Source organism: Brachyhypopomus gauderio, chromosome 17 (genome assembly GCF_052324685.1).
Source record: "Brachyhypopomus gauderio isolate BG-103 chromosome 17, BGAUD_0.2, whole genome shotgun sequence".
Lineage (NCBI taxonomy): Eukaryota > Metazoa > Chordata > Actinopteri > Gymnotiformes > Hypopomidae > Brachyhypopomus > Brachyhypopomus gauderio.
Window position 1 is genome coordinate 3113948 of NC_135227.1, and position 13364 is coordinate 3127311.

At 47.5% G+C, this 13364-nt stretch overlaps 1 protein-coding gene across 1 annotated transcript in view; it reads right to left on the reverse strand.

Moving 5' to 3' along the window:
* The window catches only part of LOC143481137 (AT-rich interactive domain-containing protein 1B-like), a 42641-nt gene that overhangs the window by 1829 nt on the left and 27448 nt on the right, over positions 1-13364 (reverse strand). Inside the window, exon 3 of the mRNA XM_076979078.1 lies at positions 11722-11859. Coding sequence (XP_076835193.1) covers positions 11722-11859 — 138 coding nt within the window. The remainder of the gene's footprint in view (positions 1-11721; positions 11860-13364) is intronic.

The window sequence follows — 13364 nt, forward strand, 5'->3', positions numbered from 1 at the left end:
TCCAGCAGTCACATGCTGTAATCTCTCAGTCACCTACTGTGACTGTGTGTTCCTGTGTTTGCTGTCATTCCTGTTTCCTGTGTTTTCTGCATTTCCTGTGTTTCCTAAATTTCCTGCATTTCCTGTGTTTGCATTTTCTGTTTCCTGTCTTTCCTGTGTTTCTTGTGTTTGCTGTGTTTCCTGTGTTTGCTGTGATTCCTGTTTCCTGTGTTTCCTGCATTTCTTGTGTTTTCTGCATTTTCTGTGATTTCTGCATTTTCTGTGATTCCTGTGTTTGCTGTGTTTGCTGTCTCTGCTCCTCATGCTGCTGGCCTTACTGAAAACCCAATCTATTTTGCAGTTGCAATTAATGTGGAAATATTCTTGTTTTGTTTAGGTTTTTAGTTTTTAATACAATATGGCAACAAACACAACGTCTGTCCCCTACAACAGCGTGGATCCCTCAGCATGTTGTTATAAAAACTGAAAGACTAAAGCTGAATCAGTCGTAGTCTTTCTGGCCTACAGGTGAAGTCCTAGAGCCCCATCGAACACCAAATTCTCTAAACACACCAAATGTAAATATTCAAATAAAGAATTCATAGAGCACCAGGAAGTGTTTGTAAATGTTACTTTCATCCTCTTTAGAAGAAATGTGAGGTACGCTTCACAAATCTGACACTGTTTACCAAAACTCTACCCTGGCTTTCATCAATAATATATTTTAATAAATAGTATTATGCCAACAACTTATGAAATTCAACACCAGCTATATAAATGTGGATGAAACACATGTAACGCATGCTCACATATAATGTAGAACAATCAAAGTGCCGTTCTGAAACAGCCCTACTGGGTTATACAGAATGTTAAAGCTAAAGAGAATGATAGAGTGTGAACTCTATGGAGCAGAGCAGCAGAGGACTATTAGCTTATGTAAGGTTTCTATCATTGGGGTGATTTTCCAGCATTCACAGGTGGAAGAAACTTTAATAAAGGTATTAAGGGTGAAATGAGGGGAAAAGTGATTCCTCTTGATAATTTTTCCTTGGCTGTAAGGATATAGTGCCTGGATCAATGACAGGGGCCTTACTCCCTGTATTTCTTCTTCATCTCTCTCTCTCTCTCTCTCTCTCTCTCTCTCTCTCTCTCTCTCTCTCTCTCTCTCTCTCTCTCTCATGGCCCTATGGCAGGCTCCTCATGACTACCAAATGAGTCATTCCCACACCTTCGAATGCAGATCTCAGCCAAATCTGCCACTAATTCCATTAATATTCATTAAAAATTAAGCTTAATTGCGTGTCTTTAAAAAGCCCCGTGCCTCCGCGAGGGCCCTGCAGGAGTGTCATTTCTGATTTACAGCGAGCAACGCCCTGCGCCAGCCACGCTCTGTTTATTTACTAACCCTAGATTTTTTGTGATGTCGTTTTTCGTTTGCAAGGGGGCCTCGGCGCACACACGCGCGTCTGGTGCACGCTCGCGCGCACGTGCGTGCACGCAGAGGTCGGAGAGAGCGCGAGGAGAGACGAGCGCGGCGCTCCGCACATGAAAGGCGCCGGAGCGGAGGGAGCTCGTGCGGCGGGCGGCCGCGACAAAGCCGGCACGCGGCGAACGACACGCAGCCGCGCCGCCTCTCATCTGGCATTCAGAGCTCCCGCGCCCCTATCAAACGCCGTATTTTTAGAGCCTTTTGCATTTAAGAGCAGGAGGGGGGGTGAGTTTAAAAATACAAACACGCGTCTGAGTAGAATAAAGCCTCGACATTAGAGCGGCAGAGGGAGACAGCAGACGAGCAGGACAGAGGAGGGAGGCGAGATCCATTCATATTCCAGCTCCCTGGGTGTCATTAGCCCAGACAACAATGGCACTTCAAACTGGGCTTTTATAATTAAAGCAATCAGAGAGTTGCACAATATTAGGGGCCGTCGAGAGGATACGCCACGAGAAAAAATTGGCGTGACTTATTAAGTCGGCGGGGCTGGGAATCGAACACTTCAGAATATGAAGTGACACATCTGATCAGCCTCAACATAACCTGCCTCTGCTTAAAAAAGGGCAGAGAGCAACTAGCAAAAGCTTCCCTGACTTTATATGCAAATTGTACACTGAACGCACAGTGCAGGCTTTATGCGCGGTGTTGATCTTCCCATTGGCATTCCCATACGAACGTAGCCTACACATATACATAATAAAGTAACAAAAAAAAGGTACTGTTAAAATCTTGCCGCTATTATGCAAAATAAAGACACAGAGTAGTGCAGGTGCATCTAAAAAGCCTCCGCTGATCACTTAACAGGAGTGTATCTGCGCTAACGGCAGGTGGTCCTGACCTCCTTCACCAGTATTCCTCTTACTCCGGCTCTGACGAGCAAATGTCTGCGCTCCTTGGGGTCACCTTAATGGCTACATCTGTACTGCCCATGTTCCAATACAATGTCTCCCAGATTGGATTCTTAGTCGAACAATCCCCCTGACCTTTCACACAATGCAGCTACAATGCATCGGCCAGCTTCCCCCGGAGATAACACACACCTTCTGACTAGAGGCCAGAGCCGGATTGGAATAATATAACATCATCATATCGGAGACTACCCCCCCCTCCCCCCCAACACAAACACACACACACACACACACCCACACACACAGAAAGCACATCTGATAAAGAAGCAACAACAGACAGGCCCTTTTCACCCTCGGTGCGTGAAATTCGGACACAGCCACGCTCGCCTTCCGCTCTGGTCACCGTAATCCGCTCCTGCGCGGCTCGTCTGGTGGTCGTGACATTCACCACAGGAGATCACATTATGAATAATTACCCATAAAGGGGCACATTCATCACAACTTTCCCCACCGGAGCCGCTTCCTCCGCAACACAGCACACTTGCACAAGACGAGAAAGCGGGAACACAATAATCTTTGATAATCCTAATTCTGGCACGCCTGAACACCCTGCTAGCTTACAGAAGAAAATTTAGGGCCCATTCAGCTAACATTTCCTAAATGAGGCCCCAGGGGGTTGAACATGGAGCGGAGCGCTACCAAATATTTAAGTAGCGACGAAGTCATGTCCCCCCCACTTTTTAACGGTTAAAAAAACAATATCCAAATAGCGACAAATCTAGCACTAGGATCATGCAGCTCCGAGCTCCCCCCCCCCCCCCCCCCCCGCTCAACAGTTCGCCACCCCAGGTTGTGTCCCCCCCACTTATGAAATCAAAACTACGTCCATGACACAACCAGTAACCACGCCTCTAAAGGTGGAGTTCATTCACATGTAAACTCACACAACCAGTAACCACGCCTCTAAAGGTGGAGTTGTTTCACATGTAAACTCACACAACCAGTAACCACGCCTCTAAAGGTGGAGTTCATTCACATGTAAACTCACACAACCAGTAACCACGCCTCTAAAGGTGGAGTTGTTTTACATGTAAACTCACACAACCAGTAACCACGCCTCTAAAGGTGGAGTTCATCCACGTGTAAACTCACACAACCAGTAACCACGCCTCTAAAGGTGGAGTTCATCCACGTGTAAACTCACACAACCAGTAACCACGCCTCTAAAGGTGGAGTTCATCCACGTGTAAACTCACACAACCAGTAACCACGCCTCTAAAGGTGGAGTTCATCCACGTGTAAACTCACACAACCAGTAACCACGCCTCTAAAGGTGGAGTTCATCCACGTGTAAACTCACACAGCAATTAGCAGGTGGCAGTTTTGTGGTGACACAAAAAAGCTGAAACCGAAAAAAAAAAAAAACGAGGAAAAGAACACCGAATGTTTGCTTTCCATCAGTCTCTTCACTTCAATATTTTAACCAGCCAATCAGTGCAAAGCACCCGTGACTGTGGACCATGTCGCATTGAAGTGTGGCAGGACATTTAGAGGACTCTGATAAACTATGCCATTTAAAAGGTTATGACAATTAAAAGCAGCTCACGCAAATTACAGTGCCCAGACCTTTCACACGGACAGATCCGTCTTATCGCCTAGCGCCAAGCTCACAGCACGCCGTGGCCTCTATTTCCTGACGCAGCCGCCCACCCTGTGTGCTCTCCCCCCCCACCTCCCCACCTCGAGCTGGGGATGCTTTTATTATCCCGTTAATTAAGCAAGTTCTTCGCTAATATTCAAATGCTGACCAATTAATGGCACTGAACTTCGTATGGCCCTGCCTCCCCGCCCCTGCTAGCTCAGTGGGAGGTAGCGTCCTCCTCCACGCTACCGTGGGGCCGCCGTTAAAAAACGCTGGCGCGGGGAAGGCCGGGGCGGTCGGGGCAACCGGGCGGGGAGGGCATGACAACAGCATTTTAATTAACCTTGTGCAGTTTGAATACAGGGAGGAAAAAGCACAGAGCTGTGCACGCCATGGCAGAGGAAGCTCAATACACACTGAATTACACCTGAGGAGAGGAGGTTCACTACACAATGAATTACACCTGAGTAGAGGGGGTTCACTACACACTGAATCACACCTAAGTAGAGGAGGTTCACTACACACTGAATTACACTTGAGTAGAGGGGGTTCACTACACTGAATCACACCTGAGGAGAGGAGGTTCACTACATACTGAATCACACCTGAGTAGAGGGGGTTCACTACACTGAATCACACCTGAGTAGAGGAGGTTCACTACACACTGAATCACACCTGAGTAGAGGAGGTTCACTACATACTGAATTACACTTGAGGAGAGGAAGTTCACTACATACTGAATCACACCTGAGTAGAGGGGGTTCACTACACACTGAATCACACCTGAGTAGAGGGGGTTCACTACACACTGAATCACACCTGAGTAGAGGAGGTTCACTACACACTGAATTACACTTGAGGAGAGGAGGTTCACTACTGAATTACACCTGAGTAGAGGAGGCTCACTACATACTGAATCACACCTGAGTAGAGGAGGTTCACTACAGACTGAATCACACCTGAGGGGAGGAGGTTCACTACACACTGAATCACACCTGAGTAGAGGAGGTTCACTACACACTGAATCACACCTGAGTAGAGGAGGTTCACTACACACTGAATCACACCTGAGTAGAGGAGGTTCACTACACACTGAATCACACCTGAGTGGAGGAGGTTCACTACACACTGAATCACACCTGAGTGGAGGAGGTTCACTACATACTGAATTACACTTGAGGAGAGGAGGTTCACTACACACTGAATCACACCTGAGTAGAGGAGGTTCACTACTGAATTACACCTGAGTAGAGGAGGTTCACTACATACTGAATCACACCTGAGTAGAGGAGGTTCACTACACACTGAATCACACCTGAGGGGAGGAGGTTCACTACACACTGAATCACACCTGAGTAGAGGAGGTTCACTACACACTGAATCACACATGAGTAGAGGAGGTTCACTACACACTGAATTACACTTGAGGAGAGGAGGTTCACTACACACTGAATCACACCTGAGTAGAGGAGGTTCACTACACACTGAATCACACCTGAGTAGAGGAGGTTCACTACATACTGAATTACACCTGAGTAGAGGAGGTTCACTACACACTGAATTACACTTGAGGAGAGGAGGTTCACTACACACTGAATCACACCTGAGTAGAGGAGGTTCACTACACACTGAATCACACCTGAGTAGAGGAGGTTCACTACATACTGAATTACACCTGAGTAGAGGAGGTTCACTACACACTGAATTACACTTGAGGAGAGGAGGTTCACTACACACTGAATCACACCTGAGTAGAGGAGGTTCACTACACACTGAATCACACCTGAGGGGAGGAGGTTCACTACACACTGAATCACACCTGAGTAGAGGAGGTTCACTACACACTGAATCACACCTGAGTAGAGGAGGTTCACTACACACTGAATTACACTTGAGGAGAGGAGGTTCACTACACACTGAATCACACCTGAGTAGAGGAGGTTCACTACATACTGAATTACACCTGAGTAGAGGAGGTTCACTACACACTGAATCACACCTGAGTAGAGGAGGTTCACTACACACTGAATTACACTTGAGGAGAGGAGGTTCACTACACACTGAATTACACTTGAGGAGAGGAGGTTCACTACACACTGAATCACAGCTGAGTAGAGGAGGTTCACTACACACTGAATTACACTTGAGGAGAGGAGGTTCACTACACACTGAATTATACCTGAGTAGAGGAGGTTCACTACACACTGAATTACACCTGAGTAGAGGAGATTCACTACACACTGAATTACACTTGAGGAGAGGAGGTTCACTACACACTGAATCAGACCTGAGGAGAGGAAGTTCACTACACACTGAATTACACCTGAGAAGAGGAAGTTCACTACACACTGAATTACACCTGAGAAGAGGAAGTTCACTACACACTGAATCACACCTGAGGAGAGGAAGTTCACTACACACTGAATTACACCTGAGAAGAGGAAGTTCACTACACACTGAATTACACCTGAGGAGAAGAGGTTCACTACACACTGAATTACACTTGAGGAGAGGAAGTTCACTACACACTGAATTACACCTGAGGAGAAGAGGTTCAGTACACACTGCATTTTTGCAGATGACAATGGAGCAGCAGTAGGGATTCATACTTCACAAGATGGCTTCCTGCTTTAATCATGTGCTGCCTCAGATCCTGTAACCTCTATGTCGGAGCAGACAACACGTCCTGTTTATAAAGCCAAAGTCTTGGGCTTGCTTCCCAGAGATTAAGTCTACTGTCATACTGGTCAAATATGTAAGTTTATCTGGATAATAGTGTCAGTATGTAAACATAAGTAGGGCTTGTGTGCTTCAGTTAGTACCAGTAAAAATTTGATGATTTGAAATACATCAGTTATGTGTAACACAGTCTCTCACACACACAGAACTACGTCAATCTTCAGTTTTAATGACGTAAATGAAGACAAGTCAGAAATAAAGTCATTATTTTCCTATAAAACATAGAAAAAAATTTATTCAAAGACCAAAAAAAACGTACTTTCTAAAAAGCAGGTGTCATATTTATTTGTCCCCCAGCATTTCAAAGCTCATACATCTTTTTTTTTTTACAAAGAGAACAGCACTGACACTTCCTGTATCATGCTAGATGAGGCAAGACCACAAATTTAAATCCGAGACGGAACCTTTCACACTAAATCTCTTCTGACCCTTCAGTGTCTTTGGCCTTCACTTGTGGACTCTCCTCATCCGCTCCACAGAGGTCTCCAGTGGGTTGTAGTTCAGGGGTTGGTGCTGGCTCCTGGGAAAGTGACTCTTTGGTCACTCAAGCATCTCTGCAGGCATTTGAGGGTGTGTTTTAGATTATTTGCCTGCTAAAGGCTCCATCCACACCCCAGTCTTAGTCTCCTAGCAGACGCAGAAAGATTTTGATGTAAAATCTCCCCTCATTTGATGGAGTCCATGACGCCAGGCCTTTTATTCTTCATCATGTCATGCGTTTGACTATGGCAGAGACAAGACTTCAGGTCTGAAGCTCATTTTAACAGCAACTGCTGGAAGTTATGAAGTCTCTTCTTTTTCACGCATTATTACCAAGGGATCCAATAAGCTTAGTATTCCAAGGCAAAGCAGTTGTGTTCATCTGAACACTGAGTGTATGAAAAATGACCGTTAACACACTTCACAGAAGATACAGCAGTATTTCTTCTAACAGGCTAACAGTATTTCTTCTTCTGTCAGTCAGTTATCGTCCGCATGATATAAATTGGACAGAAACATGTGCAGTTCAGTGTTAAAGAACAGTCTGATTTGTTTAGGGTGTGTTATGACTGCATCGAATGAATCCCACATCACGCACTTCTTTGATGATGATGATGTGTTACATGACATCAGGTCTCTGTCTGCCATTAGGTCAGGATGGACATGGTCATCCCTCATATGTTCTCCTGACCACAGGGAGTAAACCTGGGTGTGTAGGTTGGACTGAGGTGAACTCTGCTGTGTTTCCATTCACTTTGACAAGTGACAGAATACACTTATTTGATTTACCAGAAATCACTGAAAAAAAGACAAACGTATATGAAACAAGTTCCCCGGTGCAAGTAGTAGTACTTACAGAATACGGAGTGAGTCCAACTGCCCTAAAACAAGACCTCATGAGAGGTGATATCACAGGATTGGCATGCTTCACCACATCTGACACAGAGCAAAACAACGTACATAAACCTGCAAGCCAAACGCATCGAAAATCAGCTCCAACCTTGAACGCTTCAAGAACAATCTTAATGAAAAGTTGCTCAAGCTCGTGGCTGCCACAAATACAATAAAAGAACACTTCTCACGGAGGCCTACCTGACAATCGGGGGGGGGGGGGGGGGGGGGAGACAAACAAACCCTCCCCAAAAAAAGCAAAACAAGGGAAAAAAAAACCCTAAAGGCTGTCACATCTCTTTGAGGCCCACTGATTATTTTCGAGCTGATGCAACACTTCTCGTTCCCGAGGACTCTTTGTTTGTCTGAGCGCCGACAGCTTGAGCGTCGAGCGAAGGAAAAAGTAAGGACACTCTCAAAGCGGCGACGGCTGCCTGATGTCACGGTGCGTCTGTGATAGGACACCGCGCCGCTCAGATCGCACCCCGAGCGCAGACGCAAAGTCACTTTGTGAAGTCGGGCACGTGCCGTAGCACGGAGGAGGGGCGTGCTCGGACGGCACGCGCGCCCGCCGCACGCGTCCGGCTACCTTAACCGAGGAAGAAAGCCACGTCTGCGTCTTCCTGCCGCCGGGTATCGTTCACTTCCCTTTCCTGTCCGCTCGGCACTGCGGAGAATAGCGCAGGAAGGGCGGAGGAGGCCATCGGCATGTCAATCACGAAAGGGGGCGGGGAAGGGGGGGTGGTCTCTGGGCTTTACACTGCAGCAGATAAAAGGGAGAGGAACTTATATGGATACCACAGCCTGGAGACTTCAGAAAGCAGATGGTAGAAAAAAAGCATCTAATTAAATTGAGCACTAATATTAAAACAAGGAGCTACAAGAAGATGGATAGTTAATGTAAATAAAATGCACTGTTAAAACAGCATCACAGAATAATAATTGCAGCGCGTTTACTATAAATTAACTATTTATGTAATTAAATGGATTGCACGAGCAATTACGATAAATTATGAATTGACTTTTTCATGAAAATGAAATTAGCCAGGCCCATGACCATGAGTGTACGCCGGAGCTAAAAAAAAAACACACAAGTCAACGTGGAGACAGAGGACAGAGGAAATCAAATCCTCAAACTGGAACGGTTTCTCTGAGCTTGGAGCTTCACAGCCGAGATAAGAGTGGCCTCAGAAATAAACCTGTACCCGGCTCTCAATTCGCACGAGCAGCTTGGCACGAAGATAAAGAAAGGTCAGGCTAAAAGCAGAGAGTCTTCACAGAGGCCGGCAGCTCTTTGGAGAAAAGCTCCCTCCTCGCGGCCCAGGCAGGTTCCAACCTCCTGTCTAATCTGGCCGAACGGAACAGAAAAGAAAGAGGCCCCATTCCATATCAGCGTCCGCTAAGAGCTAGTCTGTGGATGAAAAGCCGTTGAGGAAAGGTTAGCGCGTCGGCAAGCCCGCTGCTGGGAGAAGATCCACAAGGAAGTTCCTCAGTTCTCAGCAGCACTCGTTCCTGCGTGTCGGTGGGACGACCAGCTGTTCGGAATCTCCGTGCCACTTTGCGAAATTACCCACAATGCACACACTGAAAAGAGACGCGACATAAGCTGCACCATCTGCGTTAGCTGACGACGGCCGTGTACAATCACCGGACATAAAGTAACCTCATATTAAAGGATTACAAGAAGATGCTCTGGCCCTGCAGATGTACTTAAGCGCGAGTGCTGGGGTTTTAGAGTTAGAAACGGGACGAGAACATTCCACCTGATCTGATTTATAGCAGGACCTTGGCAGTTGTCATAAAGCTACTCAAACTGATCCATAACCCTCCAGTGCATGTCAATATATCCACATCTCACAATCAGGCGTCTCCTGCAGTGTGTGACCGAAAAAAATGGAGAAAGAGAGAGAGAGAAGAACAGGGCGACTGAAAGACTGTCAGATATAACACCTCCGTCATTAAACTTGATGTGATTGTGAAGTAAAACTGTCCTCACTCCAATTGAGCCTTCAATTTGCTGGCAAATACAAAAGCCGAGGAGTTGCTGAACTGAACGATCGAGTGAACGATGTCCCATATCCTGGCCTAATGGAGATAGAGGGGGCCTGTAAATTGGGAGTCATACTGTCAAAATCATAAAGAGATGACTTTTTAAAGTTCACTCAAAAAAGGCTCAGCTTAATAAAAGTAGCATTTAAACCACACCAAGCATCTGACACGCAGGGGCACTGCAGATAGCACAGTTTTGTTCCAAAAAACAAAAAGAAAAAGACAAGAATATCAGGCTGAAGTCTGAAGTCACTATAATTCACCTCTTTCAGCTTAGAAAAAGGACAAACACAATTGTTTTAACACTCACGACACCTCACACTCAATTTGAATAAAGAGGATCAGTCCAAGGTGTTATACAAAGGTCAAGTTTGTCTCTCCACTCAGGACCCCTGTGGATAATTTACTATTCTGGAATACAAATAGCCCAGAGTCGAACTGACCTACATCAGCCCCCAAGTATGGGCAGGCGGTGTGAGAAAGGGAACGGAGAGATAAAGAGGCAGGCTTGATTAATGTAGTCGCCCTTTGAGGAGGAAGGAGAGAAACGCTTCAGCACAGAGTCCGGCGCCGAGAAAGAGCCAGCAGTGTTGTGGAATAAGGAGAGACTTGGATACAAACGTACAAAAATGAGGGGGGGGGGGGGGTTGATCGGTTGGGGTTGTTCGAGTTGGCATTGCAGATTTCACAACAGCCAATTCTTCTGTGCCCACGCATTGAGGGGGAGGGGCGGGGTCACACAGGGTGCTCCTCCACGTTGGCAAGCTTGGCACCTCCTGCCCCTCCTGTACCTCCTGCCCCTCCTGCACCTCCTGCACCTCCTGTACCTCCTGTACCTCCTGCCCCTCCTGTACCTCCTGCCCCTCCTGTACCTCCTGTACTTCCTGCCCCTCCTGCCCCTCCTGCCCCTCCTGCCCCTCCTGTACCTCCTGCACCTCCTGTACCTCCTGCCCCTCCTGCCCTTCTCTCTCCCTGTGAGGATTCCGAGGCCGCTGGCCCTCCTGGCACCACCCAAATACCCCCCCCCCCATCTGTGAGTGGAGGTCAGCTACAACAGACAGATTCCTCCCGCGCCACGGACGATGAGAAACACATGGCCTTCTCGTCGGCCCACAGCTGGGCCACACCGGCTTTTCCCACATCACCCCCCCCTTCACCACACGCCCCGTTTCCCCTGAACATACTACGTTTCTTTTAGGGGGAAAAGATAAAAAGAAAACAAAAGAAATGTTTTGGTATGTCCAATTTGCATAAATAGGCTGAATTAAAATGCACACACAAAAAACAGGGCAAAATGAACACTGTGATCCTACTGGGTATAAACTGGGTATAAACACCACCAGCTCTAACAAACACCAAACAACCATTAAAAAATAATGCATTTTCCCACACTTGAGAACACCTAAAAACAAACCTCTGGCCACGCTGACGACGGGCCTGTTGTACGGCGCTATCCCGGGTCTGCACCAGTGTACCAGTGCCGTCACGCAGGAAACGCCAGGAATAGAACTCGTGAATAACCAGGACAACTAATCAGAACCGTAGGCCCACGGGCGGCCGCCGGGGGTCCGCGGCTCAGCGGGGAGAGGGGGAGGGCTTACCTGTTGCGGAGCTGAGCGGGGGTGTGCGTAGGGGGCGGGGTTTAGGGGCTGCTGGTGCGGCTGGGATTGGCTGTAGAACGGAGGCTGGCCCTGGGGGCAGTATCCACCCACGCCCTGCTGGCCGAACGGAGGAGGTACCTGTGCGGAGAGACGGGGGACGCCGTCAGAGACCCACGAGATAGCTCAGGATTCCTGCGATCACACGATAGCACAGCCGCCACAACGTTCCTTTGAAGATTTTCTTGTAACATGAGTCACACATGAGTGGGCTTTAATACTGTAAATACCCATTAGAGATGAAGATATGGATATATACGGATATCAATAGATTATTGTCTTTAAATGGCCATATTTCCATTCCAAATGAGTAATGAGCTGTTCTGTTGACTGTGGGTGTTCTGATAAATCACACGATTCGAGTGAGCCAACAAGCATAATGAATTTGGTTCAAAACAATATAGGTCAGTTTCTAACCACATCACACGGTGTGTTTTTTAAATACGTCACTACTACAATATACATCAAACAGTTGCAGTGGGATCATTTGTTTCTATCATACCGCACAAAGACACAATAATGCTGCTGTGGTAATAAGGCTTAGCAAAATGTTAAGGTGGGGGGGGGGGGGGGTGTTAGCTACCCAACATTGTGGCAGTGAACACCTTTCAACATTTGCATGTTCTTACTCACGGACGTAATTTTGGGGGGGGACGCGGGGGACATGTCCCCCCCACTTTTTCAAAAGCTGGTTTTGGTCCCCCCCCAGTTTTTACGGTTAAAACCAAATATTTAAATAGCGACGAATCCATGTCCCCCCCACTTTTGAAATCAAAATTACGTCCATGTTCTTACTAACAAGCTTTTACTGTAGCTGTTAATGGTGTCATTGTTGTTTTTAGTAACAGACTACATTCATCACTAAAGAATTCCATCCAGCTCTACAAATCAGCAAATACAGTCGTGCGTAGGTACACAAATCAGAGAAGCCCTTCCAGGAAGATAATCCTGACGTGTAGCGCTTCAATTAGCAAGTGTTTCCCACCAGCAACATCAGACGCCGTCATGCAACAAAGCTCGACAACAATTAACAACAGCTGACGTCCCAGCCAAGCCCGTGAGCAGGGCTCGCGGAGAGCAGCCAGCCAATGAGAACTGCCCCCGAGCGCTCCGGGACAGGGCGGGAAGCATTTGGGCGGAGCCAGAACGCTCGCGCCGTCTGGGGAATGTTCCCTTGGCCCGTCGGCCCTCGTCTGCAGCTGGGACCGCGATGCTTCCCATAATAACCCCCCCACCCAGCTCCTAACGAGCAGCTGCCGGCCAGCCCTCCCCCCCCAGGTCTGTGCGGGGCGAACACACGCTCCACCCAGGCGAGGACATGAGCTCGGACCTGGTGGATGGGAGAAACTTCTTCCCAAGTTCTTCTTTACTCTAGTTCAGCGTTCTGGCCCAATAAAAAGCGCCCGGCAATTCATTAGATGAGGCAGAGGAGCGCGGCTGGACCGAGTGTAAAGCCTTGCTCAACCAAGCCTGTTACAGTTGATTTAAGGCCGGCTCCTGTCTCGTTTGAGCCTTCCAAGCCACAACAGCACCGAGGATTATTTTAAGGATGAAATAACTGAGAAACCGCAGATAGGTTAGCCACC